The sequence below is a fragment of the Hyperoodon ampullatus genome, assembly GCF_949752795.1.
Source record: "Hyperoodon ampullatus genome assembly, chromosome: 9".
Lineage (NCBI taxonomy): Eukaryota > Metazoa > Chordata > Mammalia > Artiodactyla > Ziphiidae > Hyperoodon > Hyperoodon ampullatus.
In genome coordinates this window covers 57,611,117-57,630,973 of record NC_136922.1, presented here as the reverse complement: position 1 = coordinate 57,630,973, position 19,857 = coordinate 57,611,117, and the positions used below count along the sequence as shown (strand labels likewise).

Below are 19,857 nucleotides of genomic sequence, written 5' to 3'. Positions count from 1 at the left end.
TGACCCGGTACTTCAACTCTTAGGTAATTTACCTGAGGGACTTACATGTAAATGTCCATAGCATCTTTATTTATAATAGCCCCAAACTGGAAACAACAAAAATGTTCATTAGCCAGTTAGTGGATAATCAAACTGTGGTACAGCGATGCAATAGAATACTACTTGTTAATAAAAAGGAATCAACTACTGATACACATAAAAACATGCATAAATCCCCAAATAATTATGCTGAGTGAAAGAAGTCAGATTTTTAAAAAAAGCAAAATCAAAGGATTCATGTTGTACGAATCCATTTATATAAAAATATAGAAAATGTAAGCTAACTTATAGTGACAGAAAGCAGAGCAGTACTTGCCTGGCATGAAGGTTGGGCTGGGGGTAAGGAGCAGGCGGGGAGGATTACAGCGGACCCAAGAAAACTTCTGGGGGTGATACATACTGTCACTGTCGCGACTGTGTTGAGGGTTTCATGGGTACATAATAGATATGTCCACATTTATTAACTGTATGCTTTAAGTATATGCTATTTATACAAACTTTACCTCAAAGGTACCTTTAAAAAGGAAAGCTAAAACTAGTCAAAGTACTGACAAAATAAAATATTGCACAGGAGTATGCTGCGCCTATGCAAAGGATAATAATTAGCAGAAGAAGAAAAATCATCAAATGGATGAAAGGCTGGAGAAACATCTCCAATCATGACCTTTGTCGTAAATCAGAAGGAGGCTGGTAATTCGTTTGGGAATGTGCTGACTGAACATGGTACAAGTGCTGCGTACACACTCTCAGTCTCAAACCATAGTTTCAGGTCCACCTGAGTTTACACATCAGAGTAAGTGACAAGGTAGTGAATGCAGTGATCAGAGTTGCTAAGAAGTTCTCTACAATAGTAACAGATAATTAAGGGAGAATGTTCTTTTTCTAAAGATTTTCAATGTATGAACTCAGCCTATTCAAATGCACACACACAAACAACATATTTTGAGATCAGCAAGGAAACTAGATTATATATTTGGTTTAAAAAGCTTTCAGGGGAAGTTCACACTTATGTATGGTAAATAACCATATGTGGGCCACAAGTTTAAGCTTCTGTTAGTTAAAAAAAATACATTTAAAAAAATTTATTAACCTGGCTGCTCTGAAATCATACTACTAATAATTCTTAATTTACATTACATTTGAGTCATTAGTTCATGCAAGGCCTGCTTTTATTTTTTTATTTTGTTAGTTTTAACAATATAATAAAAGCCATGAGCTTGCCACTCAAAGCAGAGGCTAGAAACCTACATGGTCCTCCTGCCCACATTCCATTCCATCCCACCACCCTCGCTTCCCAACAATGAAGGTAACCCTCATCCTGAATCTTGTGTCCACAAACTCCTTGCTTTCCTTTTTGTATAGTTTTATTAAACCTATATGTAATCTGTAAAAGTATATATATATAGTTATTTAAAACTTAAAATAGATAGTATCATGCTCTGTGCATGTACTCTTTTGGGGAACTGACATGCTTGTTAACATGTTTCTAGCTGTACATATTGCTCTAAGAAATTATGTGTCTTGGTATATGTAAACATTCAACCCTAATAATGCTAAACCTTTTTCCTCCCAACGTGGTTATACCAATTTGCACTGCCACCAGCAATGTAGAAGAAATACTCTATATTCACAGCTACATTTTTTGCCAACTGAATGTTATAAAATGGTATCTCACATTGTGACTTTTAATATCTCTTCATATGTTTACTGATCATGTTATCCCCTTTTACTTGATTTGTGTATGTAGAGTTTCATATATTATCCCGTGAATAATCAATTTCATTCATTGAATAGTCTTTCTCACTGAAAGACATATCATCTCTGTCAGATATCAAAGAAATGTATGTGTGTAGGTCTCTTTCTGAACTCTCTCTTCCATTGTTCATTCTGTCTAGTCCTAAGCCAATAATACCACCTATCTTAATTCCTACACATTAATAATAAGCCCCTTCTTCCTGCTTTCCTGCCTCAAAAGTGTCTTGGCTATGCATCTTATCAAATACCATGAAAAAACTTACTGAACTTTTCACTGGAATTTAACTGAATCTACAAGTCAATTTAAGGAAAACTGATATCTTCATAATATTGTCTTCCTGTCCATGAACATGATATATCCGTTTACTTAGATCTTACTAATTTTTTGTGCATGGAGGTCTTGAATATTTTTGTCAGATTTATTCCTAGACATAAATGTGACATTCTCTGACTCTATTATAAATGTCCTAGTTAATGTCTAGATGTTTACTTATGGCATACAGAAATGCAACTGACTTTTGTATATTAATCTTATTTTCAAGTATCTTGCTAAATGATTTCTAATAATTTATAGTTTGGGGGGTTTCAAATAAAAAATCTTACTATTTGAAAATAATATTTTATTTTCTCATTTCCAAGTCTTTTGCTTCCATAATTAATTTATTTTTTTCTTCATGCACTTATGGAACTTTCCATAAAATGTTGAACATAAGTGGCGCTAATGAATATCCTTCTCTAGTTCTGAATTTTTTTAACAAAGCAATGACTTTATTAATCCTTGTTTTAAAACTTTATGTTCTGGCTTCTTTGGCTTAATTAACTGCAAATAAATAACTGTATAAACAATAATTTTAAAAGCAGCAGTGTCCAAGAGCCTCAGAATTTAAAATATTACAGGTTTCGATATTTCACTATATCCTAAACAAAATTTTTTAGGAGTCAAAATTCTTGAAGTTTCGTTTTTTTTTTTTTTTTTTTAAAGAAGTGGTCAATTCCCTTTGCTTCACTGTTGGAAGCCTCATCAAAATTCTGAACAAGATCACCCTCCTCCCCAATAGCAAGTGGAGCTTTTCCATCCAGCTTATGCCAGGATCTTGAAAACTTGTTGACATCAAGCTGGTCTAAGATTGGGGTGACCTTTCGGTCAAGGGCTTTGTCTCAGCATGGCTGGTAATGGTAAAAGTGTTTGCTGCCAGAGACCTCTGAGCGTTAGGACTGTTAAGGTGGATCATCACTCCTTGGTTTGCAAATATATTTACCTCTTTAAAAGTCAGAGATACTGTTTATTCCTAGTTTCTTTAAGGAGAACTGAAGATTTTTTATCATCTGTGGTAACAGATATTTGTAATATCATCTGTTACTCTATATATCATCTGAGGGTGGTTCCTTTTTATCCTCACAATTATGCCTGAAGTTTGGCAAGTTCTCTTGGTTTATGGTGGGTTTTTCTCATCTTAGGGTGGAAAGTGGGCTTCACAGGGGCCTGGGGTTGGCACTCAAGTAGTCTCAGGCAGACCAGCTTAGACTCCAGTTCCTGATTTTAAAGAGAAATGCTTCTAACAGTCAACTATTGAGAATGTTTTAGGTTTTTTAATTAAAAAAAATAAGATTAAGGAGGTTCTTTCCTGTTCCTAATTTAGTAATCTTTTTTTAAAAAAATCATAAATAAGTATTGAATTTTATCAAATTCTCTACTGATATTTTTCTCCTTTAATCTGTTAATGTGTTTGGTTACATATATGGATTTTCTAACACGAAACTATCCTAGCATACATAGGATAAATCCAACTTGGACATGTTGTAGTATCTTTTTTATATATTGTTAAATTTCATTTGCTAATATATTACTGAGAATTCTTACATGTATATTCTTGAGTGAAATAAAACTGTAATTTCTTTTCATAACATTTTTGGCACCTGGGTCATAATGGCCTCAAAGAGAATTCCCATCAATTTGGCCTTAAATAAAGAAATGGAATTTTAAACAGCCTTTGGAAACCCAACATACATGTAAGTTGGAGAACTTCAGAATTAGCTGCAACTTCTAACCCATCCTGATCTTCAAATTAAAAATATAGATTCTTAGGTCTCATGAAAGATTTTGGATTTTTAGTAAGCACCTCAAATGTTACTGATAAAGATGATCCACTGACCATGCTTTGAAAAACAGCACCCTGGTATGGAGACTTCCTGGCTTCCATCTGCTCTCACGGCAATAAGAGAACGAGTTAAGACAGGCCCAGCAGGACTACATGGTGGAGCTTCCAGTGAGTGAAAGAGGGGCAGAGTTGGAAAAGCTGAAAGCCCTTGATTCCCATTAGTGTCTCTTCGTAAGAGGACCACAGTGTGCCCAGGACAGTTGTATTCCAGCATAATTAGTAATCATTCCCCCTCTCACTTTAAAAATGTCCCAGTTTGGCTGTGTTTTCTCTCTCCTGTTGGAAGGCTTCATGTTAGAGTCTTCTTTTTTATGGTAAGATAGGTCTGAGACTGCCTCAGGCTTGGATGGAAGGCCTCTCCTTCCCCATTTCAATGCCCTCTCCCAGTTCTGAAGGCTAAATAAAAAGCAGAATTTAAGAAGGCACAGGATGGACAAAAATGTATGCCTAAGATAGGGCTAAATACCCTTGCATTTCACATCATTCAGACAATTCACGAGGTGCAGAACCTACAAAGGAATTTGGGCCAAAGCCCTAGCTACTAATATCACAAAACTTACTTTTTCCCATAAAAGTCCATCATAGCCATGGTGAGCTGGTAGGAATTCTGAAGTGTGAACCACAGGGGGAAAAAAAAAATCTTTCTAACTATCACAACTAATATATAATTTAAAAATAAGTACATAAATCTTAAGTTCTACTTTTCCAATCTACTCAGGTGTCAACTGAGCAAAAAAGGTAGTCTGAGAGGTACTAGTTATTTAAAATGTCTACTTTCTAACACCAGTTCTTTCATGATTCTTTTCCTTGAAGTCAAGGTCTCTACCCTTCATTTGAACCAAAGTTCACTATAAGCTTCTGAATTTTCAGAAATCCAATTTACATACTAAAATTCATGACTGACTATTCTTATCCTCCAAAGAATATAAAGCAGGTATTCAACACACCTTATTTCAAAGAATTGTATGGAAATATAAACACTAGTCTTTTAAATTATATTATCAATATTAAAATAAAATATACTGGCAGTACCTTATGTAAAAGACCTATAATTTTATTCACACATGAAATAATAAATTTATGAAATAAACCTCAATAATTAAAGGCATCTAAAACATTGATATTTCCTATGTCTTCAGTATCTAGATTCAACAACCCTCTCTCTCCTCAGTTCCAACATGCTTACCATAATTGTCAACTGTTCCTTTGCCATTACTTTATTACTTTTTCCTTCTTTACCACTTCTTTACAATCACAACACCACCACCTCATCGCCAGCATCACAACAATAGCAGCAGCTACTTGCTGAGCACTCAGGATGTGCCAGGTGCTGCTGTGAGAGCTTAATGTCAATTAACTCATTTGATCCTTACAACAATCTTTTAAGAAAAGAAATATCCCAACTCTACAGATGAGAAAACAAAGCACAGAGAGAATAATCTAATAAGTGGTGGCACAGGTATCTGAACCAAAGCAGTTGTCACAGCCTTCCATTAGAGTTGCCTTTCACAAATTACCCCACACCTTCAAAAATCTGCTTCCTGACTACACGATCTCATCTCTCTCCTTTTTGAAATTCACTCAACATAATGAGGTTAGATGATCACTGTCATTAAAACATTCCTCTGCTTAATAATCTATTTTACCTAAAAATTAGTTACAAAATGTAGATCAAATGCATACAAATCAGGTGTTCAAGATTCTTTTCATTTTGGACCCATCCTCTCTCTCTGGACTCATTCTCTATTTAGCCCATCACAGGAACACTTAGCTAGAGGTGATCAGGACTACATGCTTATTTTCTCACACAGCCTGGAACATAACAGGTGTCAAAAACATTTGCTAGATTAATGACTAAAAGGCTTTATGGTTTTTCTCATACCTAGCTGTAGGTTACTGAAATGCTAGGGTTCATGGTGTTCACAAAGAGATTTCTTTCCTAATTCCTTTTGAATAGTAAGATGATATTGTTTAAAAATCCAAAAATTCACCCATGATGAAATAAGGCACTTTAGAACAATTAAACCAGATAGTTTTTTCTCTTCTCTTCTCCTTAGCAAAAAAGTAGCAACTGGTGGCTCTACCCAACAGTGTGATTAAAGAAATAAAAGCATTCTTAATATTAGCAAGAACTTTATTACTAACCTGTTGAGGAATAATGGTATCTCTATAGCTTGGTAAAATTTTCAGGGTGACACTTCCACTAATATTTTTCAGTAATTCTTGTAATTCCTTTGGATTGTTTCCAACCTCATGGCCATTGACTTCTTTAATGATATCTCCCACATGAAGCAGACCCTGTCGATCTATCATCCCTCCATGAAGGATTCGGGCAATTACCAGATCATTATTTTCAACCCTAAATGTTACACCCTGAAGGAAATAAGGAATGGAATTATTGATTTTAGGTTGTTAAGAAGAAATCTTAAATAGTCATGAACATGTATGTATAATAAAATAATTCCAAAAGTAGGTAAGTGAATCATTCCTACTTTTCCCATGTTCTCTCCTGACTCAATACTTTAATCTCATTAAACCATGTGCAACTGTGACAACATATACCAGGGGTCCATGGCCTGTTAGGAACCGGGCTGCTCAGCAGGAGGTGAGTGGCGGGTGAGGGAGCAAAGTTTCATCTGCTGCTCCCCATCGCTCCCATTACCACCTGAACCATCACCCCCAACCCCATGGAAACACTGTCTTCCACAAAACTGGTCCCTGGTGCCAAAAAGGTTGGGGACCGCTGACATATACCATCCCTTAAAAAAGGACTTCCATGGTAAGGGTAACTCTGAAAATGAAACATATCTTAGGTTGCATTCCACAGGATAAAAGGAAGCTTGAAGGAGCAAGAAAACGTATTTGTGCATTCTGATGGCCTTGTTCCCGGCTTTTCTCATTTTTCCACTTCACTGTTCTTATAGTCAGAGCCCAGAGGTGAGCATGTTAGCAGGAAATTGTAAACTTCATTACTTATAGAGTCCTACCAATGTCTTCAATTTTTGTTAATTAATTTTTATTGGAGTATAGTATAGTAACTTCAATTTTTCATAACAACCTTCTTCTGTGTTCTGATACTATAGTAAGCAACCTGAGTTTATTTCTTCAAAGGGTATTGGAAAAAAATAGTTATCTTTTGAAATTTTTGCTACTCATCAGCAAACTTCTTCTCACCTCTATTTCAGTTTAACTTTTAATTTTGGTTTAATTTTGCATGCTAAATCAAGTTGAGGGAGCATCAGCTGTGTATTTTATACACAGGCCAAAAAAGACTGATAAAACAAACATGAATAAAGTTTTCATGACACAAATTATGAAAGAGAAAAAAAATGAGATAGAGTAGTGACTCAGCCACAAGTATGTCAGATTTCAGATTTAAGAGGGCACTGACTTATCAACTCACCAGTGGTTCCCCAGCTCTTTTGTGAATACCAAGAATACGAATGGCATCTACTGGTAATAACTGATTATTGATAGAAGAATTATTCATTTCTGGGCTTGATGGAGGTGACTCGTAACACTTTGATGCCACAATATCATGGGCCTCCAAGAGTGACTAGAAGGATTCAAAACAGCCTGTGGTTATTAATTACAGATGGAATAAGTTATTAAAATATAACTTAGTTCATTATCCCAGTAGAGTACTAAAAATTTCCAAGGCACAATTATTAAATTCCCAAATATGAGTTAAATCAAGCACAGAATCTTTTTACGACACATAAGCATGTATCATTTTACTTATTATCAAAAAATACTGTATTCCTTGTTTTTTTTTTGTTTTTGTTTTTTTTTGCAGTACGCAGGCCTCTCACTGTTGTGGCCTCTCCCGTTGCGGAGCACAGGCTCCGGACGTGCAGGCTCAGCAGCCGTGGCTCACGGTCCCAGCCGCTCCGCGGCATGTGGGATCCTCCTGGACCGGGGCACGAACCCATGTCCCCTGCATCGGCAGGTGGACTCTCAACCACTGCACCACCAGGGAAGCCCTGTATTCCTTGTTTTAAAAGATCTGAAGAGACTGATAGAGTTTTGTGACTTTTTTTTAAAGTCTTATGTTTAATGGAAACTGAACCTAGATGTCCAAGTGTGCTGCAATAGAGGCAATGAATTTCATTGCCACCACTGTCATCACCATCACTCAATATTTATCAATTCCTATTTGTTAGTTATCATACAAATTCAAATGGCAAGGACCGTAAATTTTATCCTAAGCCTGTTGTTAGCAACACCACATATTTTTCACATGTACAAAATGTCTGGATATCTTAAAAAGATATCCAGTGAATAAAAATTAGTATCTTATATCAGTGATAGGAAATTTTATATTACTAATAAAGGTATAAAATTTACATTTTTGGGGGGGAAAAAGAGCCAGTAATGGTTCTGAATATAATACACTTTTACCTCCTACATTTACTGTATATGTGCTATCTTCATGGATGACTTTGATCTAGCTTTCCAGGAATTTCTTATAATTTGGGGGGTTATATTTATTTTTATTTTTCATTTATACTGTAATTGTGTATACTCAGCTTAAACCTAAATTAAAAAAATTTTTTTGAATGGTGGGAGTGCAAATTCAAACAAAAAAAAGATCAAAATAAAAGGGGGAAAATGTCAACAGGTTCAGAACAGAAGCAATCAGTATACGGGTTTAATTGGTAATTTTTGGTCATTTCATGAAAATAGTATAAGAGACTGAAGAAAAATATTCACAAATCCATATATAAGTATTATTCCTATAAATGCTGGAAGTTACTCAAATCACTAATCTGGGCTGCTTAGTTTTTACCATATATACTCTTCTTAGGCAATATTATCTACTCCTGTGACTTGAACCACTGCTTATATACTGAGAACTCCCTTGGTCCAGAAATCTCATGAGCTTCAGATTCATATACTAAAAATTTGCCCACAACTGGTCAAAGTCATGATAATTTGACAAATCAAAACAAAACAAAACTAAGGATTGTAGAGGATTGAAACATACTGAATTAATGAAAACTCCATTAAGTCCACAATGCTATTTAAAAAACAGGACTGAAAAAACCTCCTTTGTTACCATTTGAGATTGCTATTTTAAACAATTCTTTACTTTGAAAGTTGGTAAAGAAAAGAATCTAGCATTTCCCTAACTTTTCAGTAGGAAATGCATTACAGGTTAACTAAACAGCTCAGTTGATGAGGAAAAGCTCTACTTTATATAAGAACACCAGCTAATAAATATAGAATGAGAGAATTTGAAAAATGTCATTTTGCAACCTCTAATGAAAATATTGATTCAGGCAAGGATTATTAATTTATGTTTGTCAGTAGGTAAATGGTGAAAAGGAAACAGCATTTGTATAATGCTAGAATAATAACATACTAGATTACTTCTTACTTCCTAGTGGAAAGGCTTTCAAGGGTAGGATCAGGCTGTCATTGCTCTTAATCAAGGACTAATCTCAGCATCAAGAGTGATGGACCAACCAGGTATTATACGTTGTCTGATGTAGATTAATTTATGTTGTATCACCTTACTTAAGATGCATTCTAGTTCCAAATAATTAATTTGAATCATCTTTTAGGTAAAACTTCTGTTTATAAGAAATAGAAGGGATAACTAAACAACACAGCAGGAAAGCAATCAGATAAATCCAGGGAGTAGATTCTGCAGGAAAATGGCCTGGTCTCTTCCATGGGTCAACATCATAATCAAGGGAAAAAGGGATGGTCCACCCAGATGCCACACATGGACCTAGGTTGAAAACTCATATGCACAAAGCAGCTATAAAGCATATTGTGGGGGAAATGGAGATGTGTGAATATAGAATGTGTACTACATGAGACAGAGGTCCACTGAAATAAAAAAGTGGAAATCAACAACTGAAAAAAAGGGTAAGTTACAAAATAGCTTGTGCAAAATGAGCACAATCAGTAAAGGAAAAAAATATGTATGTACATTTATGCCTAGAAAAAGTATGGAGGAATATGCACTATGGTAGTACAGTAGTGGATTGGGTAGTAGAAATGCAATGTCTTAATTTTTACTTGTTGCCATTTCATAATTTTACGTATTTATTAAACTTTATATAAATTTATGCATTAAATTTTATATACTCATATAAAAAATATAGCGTGCTTGAAAACTCTACCAGATGCTTCTAAGGTATTGCAAACTTAATATGGCCAGTTATCTTAACATTAACATGTCCAAAACAGTTCTCCTAGAGTGGATGCCATCAATTGTCTGTCAGAAATCCTGTCCTTATCAACTTCCCACATTTCTCTTCTGCAGCTGTCACATGTAACCACTCACTAAGCCCTATTGATTTTGCTGCTTAGAACTTGAAAATCCTCACATTTCCCACTATCTGTACTGCCGTCACAACTTCTTGCCTTGGTACAAAACCATCTGGCTCCACAATCTGACCTCTCCCTGTTTAATAACCACCACCACCCACCCACCGCCGCAATCCCAAGCCAAAGTTTCCCAATGTCCTCAGGATAAAGTCCAAATAACTTAGTATGCCTTATAAGGCCTCAACTAACTGGCCTCTTCACAAAGGTGTCTTTGACATGTGTTTGTATTTTTTGTACCTAAGATACAGATTTACATAGGAACCATCTCACTATAAATGTACATAATTTTTGCAGTAACACTGTTAGAGAGTCACAGAAAGTCTCTGAGAAAAAGCAAAGGGGTGTTGCCATTTGATTTTTAATGCTAAGATGTGCAATGGCAAGCAGGTGACACTTTATCCCAGGACCATTTATTGAACAGTCCATTCTTTCTCCACTAAAATGTAGTATCTCGGTCATAAATCAAGTTGCCATTTGTCTGTGGATGTATTTCTGGGGTTTCTATTTTTCTAATACTGCCCCAATACCATACTGTCTGAATTACAGGTTTATAAGAAGTCTCCTCGACCTCCTTTTCTTCTGAAACTGATTCTTCTTTGGTAAACTGATTAACTCTTCACCTACATAGACAAATGCTTAAATTGCATTTATTTTTATTTTTTTTACCTATGGAAAGTATGCTATGTCATAGTTTCTATCATCATACAGCTCTCTTTAGTTCCAAGGTCATCAACTGCACCCCAGTCTTAGAAGCAATACTGAAAATGTATACAGCTGGTCACAAGGAGGGCTGGGAAACAGTGGTAGTGAGGAAGAAAAATGCACTATCACAGGGAGAAAAACGTCCCCAGCATGTGGTGTGATGGTGAAGCAGGGCTGTTGTTGTTGTTTTTTAATTACACAAAGAAAAATCCATTCTGATGTATTTCTGTGACAGACCCTATACATCTGTATAGTATGTGTGTCTGTTTACGTAGTCCCAGCAGAAAGGGATATTAAAATATCTAAGTTGTAATTTGCAAAATATGGCCCTAAATAATCTTTAAAAAAACATCATCTTAAACTGAAACTTAACTACTAAAGGAGAATATTTTGGGAATATAGGGGACTTGGAAAGAAGAGCAATAGGGAAAGTTTACCTGGAAGTGAGGCTCTTTGAGTATACCAACCAGTTCTGCCACATTTTCATCCACATTTATTAGAGGAGTGATATCTTCAAGAATTTCGTTGACTAATTCCAAGTTATTATCACTGACAGCTTCTAGTTTTGAATCTTCTAGCCTCTCGTGAGCCTGAAAAGACAACAGTATATTAAAATAATAATACACACTGTTTTGCTCCAGACCGCGGTTTTCTTCTTGATTTGTTTCCTTTTTATAAAGAAAGTTTTAAAAGATATTACTTGAAGGTTTGATTCATTGCAACCAAATCTTTCAATGAGAGGTAATATATAGATTTCAGAGTAAATGTTATCATGTAATATAATAAATCTTGGCCTCTATTCCTACCCTAAAAGTAATGGAAAACTCATTTTTATAACTAAACCATGAAAAAATTGAATAGGCCAATGATAATTTTAAAAATGTATTATATTTCCTACTTGACAGAATTTCCTAATGACTTTCTAGTCCAGACTCAAACTCTAAATGATACTGTTTATGCTTTATTAAATGATTAAGCATAATAAAAATAAAAAATAGGAACGTAATCGTTATATGGATTGTCATTAAAAAATAATGAAAATCATTTTGAGAACCCCAAATGATAATGCTAAAGCTACCATTTTCCAATTTTGAAAATTCAGCAGAAAAAGGCAATTCAGGAAAGGCAACTCTTGAACTGAGCCTTGAAGGGCCATATGATCTCATTAGGGGAATGATCTCCTTATGTCTCCATATCTTATGCTGATCTGTTTTTTTTAATCTCACAACCTTTTCCACAGAAAATGAACCATGAATCATACTGTCACAGGAAATACGTAGTCCTAATTATCCTTTAATAGTGGGAGTAAAGCAGAGTTTTAAATTCAGACTTAGAATGAACACTAAGCAGTCTCTATCTTTTAAGTGTTGTTTTTCTGATAAATGGTTGCTGTCCGATTTTGAAGACAGGTAGAACATAACTATAAAGATTTAGTTTATAAATGAAAACATGCAAGATGACAAATCCCACACTTAACATTTTAAGATTCTATTCAGTAAGTGACGAAAAATCCAAATTTCAAGCGGCAACAGTATCAAACTTTAACTTATCCCTATAATACTTTAGATGTTATTTCTACCATACAGAGTGGATCCTTCAGAGTTCGAACACATCTTCTAATTTTTTTTATTTTTAAATTATATTTAAACAAAAATATCATTTCACATGTATCAATGTAAAATTGTTAATGAGCCATCTAACAATCTTGGTTTTTGTATGTCATCTTCTAAATGATACACTTTCTAATTTTAAAAATGCATTTTTACATTTAAATATATTTTTCCAGGTAATTCACAAGATTGAAATAAGTTTAAGTAGAAGAGAGGGGCTATACATTAGCAACATTTTAAAGAAACACCTCTGAAAAAGAAATTTTAAGTCATACGAAAATAAACTGATACAGAAGAAATTATAACTGTTATAAAACAAAGCAAAATGTCAAAAGACCAAATGTTATTTATTTATTTATTTATTTTGCGGTACGCGGGCCTCTCACTGCTGCGGCCTCTCCCGTTGCAGAGCACAGGCTCCGGACGCGCAGGCTCCGCGGCCATGGTTCACGGGCCCAGCCGCTCTGCAGCATGTGGGATCTTCCCGGACCAGGGCACAAACCCGTGACCCCTGCATCGGCAGGCAGACTCTCAACCATTGCGCCACCAGGGAAGCCCTCAAATGTAATTTAGACAGAGGAATGAGTTTGTATTAGATTTAGATAAGAAAAAAATTAAGAAGACTAGAGAATGCCACAAAGAGTGAGAATAGGTAAATCTATAATTTTCTTAAAGTGTAATACGAGCCTAATAAAGACAGGATGATGAAGACATTCAACATATGTCACGGAATGATTATCACCATTGGGAAAAAAAGTAATGTACACAATTACTTAACTCTTACAAAACAAGCTAGAATTGCTAATTGTTTTAATACAAATATTCGTTGTTAATAAATCTAATGTAGCATCGTTAACCTTGCAAATACTTTTAATACTCTTATGGTAGCATAAGAAATCTTTAAAAAAAGGAAGAAAAGAACTTTAACATTTATTGAGGGCTTTTGTTTTGTGCCAGGAACTATATTCTCAGCACAGTATGAGATTGTGTGTGTGTGTACTCAGCAAAGGTAGGTATGTTATTATCATCTTTACCTTATAGACACAGACACTGATGATGCAAAATGAGATAGAGTAATAGCTTGAGTTCACACTACTGGTAAGTGGCTAAGTCAGGTAGTCCAACATCAAGGCTTGAGCTCTTACATACTAAAGCTTATTCAACTTTATCACTATACAGCCAGCTACTCTATCATCATCTTGCAGTTATTTAATCTAAAACATTATGCATTACTCTCACTCATTTAAATGTGTGATATATGCTCTCATTGACTGCTAGTTGAGTTGTTGCTTCTTAGCATGGCTCTTCCAGTCTAGATGTGTTAAGTTATACTCTTATGGTTCAAGAATACCACCCACCCTTTTCAACCTTCACCTGTTTGCTCAAAGAGCTATAAAGATCACCTGTTTCTCCAGGGAACAGATAATGACTGGCTTAAAATTTTCAGGTACTAAGCCAATATAGTTTCTACAATATCCTATGTTACTTTACATATTGGTAGACTTTGATTAAATTCAAGTCTTTGGGAAAAGTAAAGGAACAGAATCGATCATTGACTTGATAACTCTAATACACTTCCCCTCCTTTCTATGTTCACTTACCTTATTGCTCCCAAATTCGGAGAGAACAGGAGGGAATGTGGAAAGACTGATGGCAAGAGAGAAAGAGGAAGTCAAGTGGAGGGCAGATTATGCTATAAAAACAAATATACCTGAAGGTTTTTGCACATCAAAAACCTGGTACAGACTGGTTTTATGGTAGGAAAAAAAATCTCACCACACAATACATAAATTCTCAGAGGAAGAAAAAGTTTTTAAGTGAAACTGCAGCTATAATTAATACAGAAAATTAATTTCTGAGATATTGTTGGGTTCAATCAAGATCAATTTTAGTTTTTCCAAGAAAGCAAATACAGGTCCATATTTGTTAATATGTAACTTTTTAAGTTCTAGGATAATGTGAAAGAAGTTGAGACCTTTATTCACTTTAAAGTCAGAATTTATTTAGTAGCTTTCAAGAGGCAAGTACCAACTTGAATTTAACTAACCAAACAAACAAACAAAAAAGACAAAGGAAATACTGAAAACGGACCAGAGAAACAGATATGAATCACATGCTATTTGAATAAATGGGACTTGCTTCCTTTAAGAAAAAGCATTATTAGAAAGCTAGCACAACTCAATAAAAATATATGTCACCTGCCACAAGTGCTTGGAAGAACATGCCATGACTGGCTTTGTAGACTTGGAGTTGATACAAATATAGCCTAAGCCCTCTTGTATGTCCAGTTCTGAGAATCCTATTCACCACTGCACTTTAGAAAAATGAACTGCAGAGAAGAAAAGTTCTTTCAAAACTTCTGGGTATTTTACCCAAGCACAGTCCATCTATGCTTGCAAACAAACAAAAAATTTTAACAAAAGTTATGCACTATAAGTGACAAATAACTGGTAATGATAATGGAATTGCGATTATGTGTAGTAACCTTATCTTTCTCCCTTAAAAACAAAAATATCATTAATTTTGTTTCTGTCTTCTTAGAACATGGTTAAGTATATTGTAGTTGCTCATTAAGTATTTCTTGAAAAAGCTAAGTAAATAGGAGATAAGATTGACTGTGGTCAAGAGACATCCTCTTCTTTTATTCTAGAGACTTTTGAAAAAAGATAAAGAGAAGTTCACAAGTAACCAAAAAATAAGAATTTGAGCAAAAAGTAGAAATGAGACAGAGAGAATGGAGAATTCAATTTTTATTTTGCTTCTGCATACATGATATCAAAAAGGATGAGATCTGTTCTGTTGAAAAAAATGGATGAAATAAGTGTAACTAAATTAGAACTGAATTCTCTAATGAGTAAAGAACTTGTCATCTAGTTAAACAAAAAAAGTTCAAATTCTTAGATTAGATAAACTATATCTCAAGGCACTCAGGGAGCTAAACCACTCTCAGAGATACCTGTAGAATTAGGAGACCCACACAGATGTCAAAAAACTAAAAATGGGAATCTTATACTTTTTAAAAGGAGAAAGGGCTTTTTAAAAAGCTTGGCTTTAATAGTATTCAGAGAAAATATAAAAGAATCTTTTTATAATCACTGAGTGGGAAAGACATAAATATAATGCCAAATCCGGAAGCTATAATTTAAACAAACAAAAACAGGCCCAATAAAATAAACTGCATTGAACATTTAAAATTGAACATGTAAAATTTCTTCTTGTCAAAAATCAGCAAAGTCAAAATACAAATGACAAACTAGGGTCAAAATACTTATGAATCATATTGCAGACCAAAGGTTAATTTCCATATATATAAATACACACACACACACACAGAGAGAGAGAGAGAGAGAGAGAGAGAGGATTTCTATAAACCAGTAAGAAAAAGATCAGCAACACATTAAGGAAAATGGGCAAAGAATATGAAAAATTCACAAAGAAGGAAATTCAAATACTTCTTAAACATATGAAAAGATATACAGCCTCCTTCATGATAAGAGAAGTGCAAACTAAAACTACACTGAAATACTTTTTTTAAAAAAATGAGATTGGCAAGGATAAAATTCTGGTAACATACCATGATGGTGAGAATATGGCAGAAGACAGGCATTCTCACACATTCTTTTCTGGTGGGAACACTCTAGTGAGCAGTTTGACTATATCTACCAAAATTACAATGATTCTTTTAAGATTTATCCTAGAGATATACATACATATGCAAAATAACATGTAGCAAGACTGCATATTACAGCATGACTTGTAAGTGAAAAAGTCACCTAAATATCTACCAGAAGTTTGACTAAAAAATTTTTGTTATATTCATGCAATGGAATATTATGCCACTTTTACAGAGAACGAAGGTTCTCTGTAGGTACTGATATGGAATCATATGCAAAAAAAATCAAATTTTAGAACAGAAAGTATAAACCCATAGCTACTATTATATTTAGTAGTGAATAATATTATATTTAACACGTGCTTTTCCCCTAAGATTGTGAACAAGATAAGGATGTCTGCTCTCATCATTCTATTGAACATTTGTACTGAATCTTCTAGCCAGGACAATTAGTCGAGAGAAAACCAAATAAGAATATAAAAAAGAATGTATATGTACAACTGAGTCTCTTTGCTGTACTGCAGAAATTAACACAAAATTGTAAATCAACTATACTTCAATTAAAATAAATAAAAAAGAACCAATGAAGAAAGTTTCAAAGAAAAAAAATAAATAAAAGGCATTCAGATAGGAAAGAAGTGTAGAATGAAGAAAACTTACCAACCTAGAATTATATCTATACAGTCAAATTATCCTTCAAAAATGAAAGAGAAATAAAGACTTTTTGTCAGACAAACAAAAATTGAGGGAATTTGTTGCTAGTAGACCTGCCTTGAAAACAATGTTAGAAGAGGTTCTTCAGAGAGAGGAATATAGGTTCAAAACTCAAATCTCTGTAAAGAAAAGGGCATTAGAGAAAAAATACATGAAAGTAATAAAATCTTTTAAAAAAGTCTTAATTAATCTAGTACATTAACTCTTCAAAAATAACAGCAACAGTGTATTTGATGATTACAGCTTATGGATAAATGAAATGACTGACAGCCTGCTATAACGGAGAGATTGGAAATACTCTGTTATGAGGTAGTTACTTCACATAACTACTGTATTATTATACTACAGTGAAGTAATATAGTGTTATTTGAAAGTGCACTTAGATTAGCTGTAAATGTGCACTGCAAAATCAAGGGGAAACCACTAAAATCTTTTTAAAAAATACAACTGATATAAGTTAAAAGAGGAGAGACAAATGAAGTCATATAAAATGCTCAATTAAAACAGATGGCAGAAAAGAGAAGACCAAACAATAAGAAAATAAGACTCAAGTACATGTTGTCTACAAAAAACCCACTTTAAATATAAAGACACGGGTAGATTAAAAGTAAAGATAATGAGGAAGACATACTATGCTAACATTAATCAAAAGAAAGCTGGAGTACCTATATTAATTTCAGACAGAGCAGTCTTCAGAGCAAGGAAAATTATCAGGAACAAAGAGAAACATTACATAATAAAGAAGACATAACAATCTATAACGTAAATGCTCCTAACAACAGAGCATCTAAATATGTGAAGAAAAATTTCATAGAGCTTCAAAGAGAGACAGATTAATCCACTATTGTAGTTGGAGGCCTCAACACTCCTCTATCAGCAACTGACAGATCCAGCAGGCAGAAAAATCAGAAAGGACAGAGTTAAACTGAACAGCACTATCAATCAACTTCATCCAACAACAGTAGAGTGCACATTCTTCTTAAGCTCACATGGAACATTCACCAAGATTAACCACAGTATGGGCCATAAAACATACCTTAACAAGTTTATAAGAATAAAGATTATAAAAAGTATAATAAAAATCCCAGCAACATTTGTTGGAGACAAATCAACACACTTCTAAATAAGACATGAGTCAAAGAAGAAATCTCAAGAGAAATTTTGAAAAAATCTGAACTAAATGAAAATGAAAATACAACTTATGAAATTTTGTGGGATGCAGTGAATGCAGTATTTAAAGGGAAATTTATAGCACTGAATGCATATTTAGAAAAGAAGAAAGATCTAAAATCAATAATCTAAACTTTCAGCTTAGGAAACTCAAGATAGAAGATCAAATTAAATCCAAATTAAATAAAATAATAAAATTTAGAGCAGATATTAATGAAACTGAAAACATGAAATCAAAGAACCAAAAGCAGGTTCTTCGAAAAGATCAATAAAATTGATACACTTCTTACCAGCTTAACTAAGAAAAAAGGGATAAGACATGAATTTACTAATATCAGAAATGAAAGAGGCCATCACTACTGATGTCTTGGATAATGAAGGAATGGTATGAACAATTCCATGCACATAAATTTGATAACCTAGATGAAATGGACCAATTCCTTGAAAAACACAATCCACCAAAACTCATAAAAGGAGATACAGATAATCTGAGTAGCCCTATATCTGTTAAAGACATTACATCAATAATTAATAACCTTCCAAAACAGAAAGCACCAGGTCCAGATGGGTTCACTGGTAAATTCTACCAAACATTTAAAGAAGAAATTATACCATTTCTTTATAGTCTCTTCTAGAAGGCAAAGGAAACACTTCCTAACTCAATCTATAAAGGCCAGCATTACTCTAATACCAAAACCAGAAAAAAGACATTACATGTTATTATACATGCATCAAAACCCATCAAATGTACAACACAAAGAGTGAACCCTAATGTAAACTATGGACTTTAGCTAATAAGGCTTTAGATTTATAGAAAAACTCAGCAGAAAATACAGAGAATTCCCATATATCTGCTCCCCTACCCCTGGTTTCCCTTATTCATATCTTGTATTAATGTGAGAAATGTTATAATTAATGAGCCAATATTGATACACCCTTATTAACTAAAGCCTATAGTTCACATTTCCATGGATTTTGACTTTTATGTTGTACAGTTCCAATGGTTTTGACAGATGCATAATGTCACTCATATACCTTAAAAGTATCATACAGAATAGTTTCACTGCTGAAAATGTCCTGTGATGCACCTAGTCATCCCTCCCTTATACTCCCCAAACTGTCAACTACTGACTTTTTTGATACTGTCTCTATAGCTTTTGCTTTTTCCAGAATGTCATATAGTTGGAATCATACAGTGTGTAGCCTTTTCAGACAGGCTTCTTTCACTTAGCAATAAGCATTTAAGGTTACTCCATCTCTTTTCATGGCTTTATAGCTTATTTCTTTTTATTGCTGAATGATATTCCATTTTATGGATGTACCACACTTTGTTTATCCATGCACCTATTGAAGGATATCTTGGTTGCATACAAGTTTTGGCAATTATGAATAAAGCTACTATAAACATTCATGTGTTTGTTTCTGTGTGGACACAAATTATCAATTCACTTGGGTAAATGTCAAGGAGCACAATCACTGGATTGTATGGTAACACTATATTTAGCTTTGTAAGAAACTGCCAGACTGTCTTCCAAAGTAGTTATACCATTTTGCACTGCTACCACCAATAAATGAGCAGCTTCCCTTTTAGGATATATGTTCTGCAAATATTTTCTTCCAGTCTGTAGCTCACCTTTTCATTTTCTTAATGGTGTCTTTTGCAGAGGAAATCTAATTAATCAAAATTTTCATTATGCCTTATGCTCTTTATGCTTATCTAAGAAGTCTTTCTCTAATCCAAAGTCACAAGGAG

General features: G+C 34.1%; 1 protein-coding gene across 2 annotated transcripts in view; it reads right to left on the bottom strand.

Moving 5' to 3' along the window:
- PALS2 (protein associated with LIN7 2, MAGUK p55 family member) overlaps positions 1–19,857 on the bottom strand; it is a gene marked incomplete at its 5' end in the record, with an annotated part of 49,273 nt that overhangs the window by 22,172 nt on the left and 7,244 nt on the right. For both annotated transcript variants that reach the window (XM_079711395.1, XM_079711394.1), the window contains 3 exons: positions 6,099–6,326; positions 7,357–7,509; positions 11,435–11,587. In XM_079711395.1, coding sequence (XP_079567521.1) covers positions 6,099–6,326; positions 7,357–7,509; positions 11,435–11,587 — 534 coding nt within the window. The remainder of the gene's footprint in view (positions 1–6,098; positions 6,327–7,356; positions 7,510–11,434; positions 11,588–19,857) is intronic.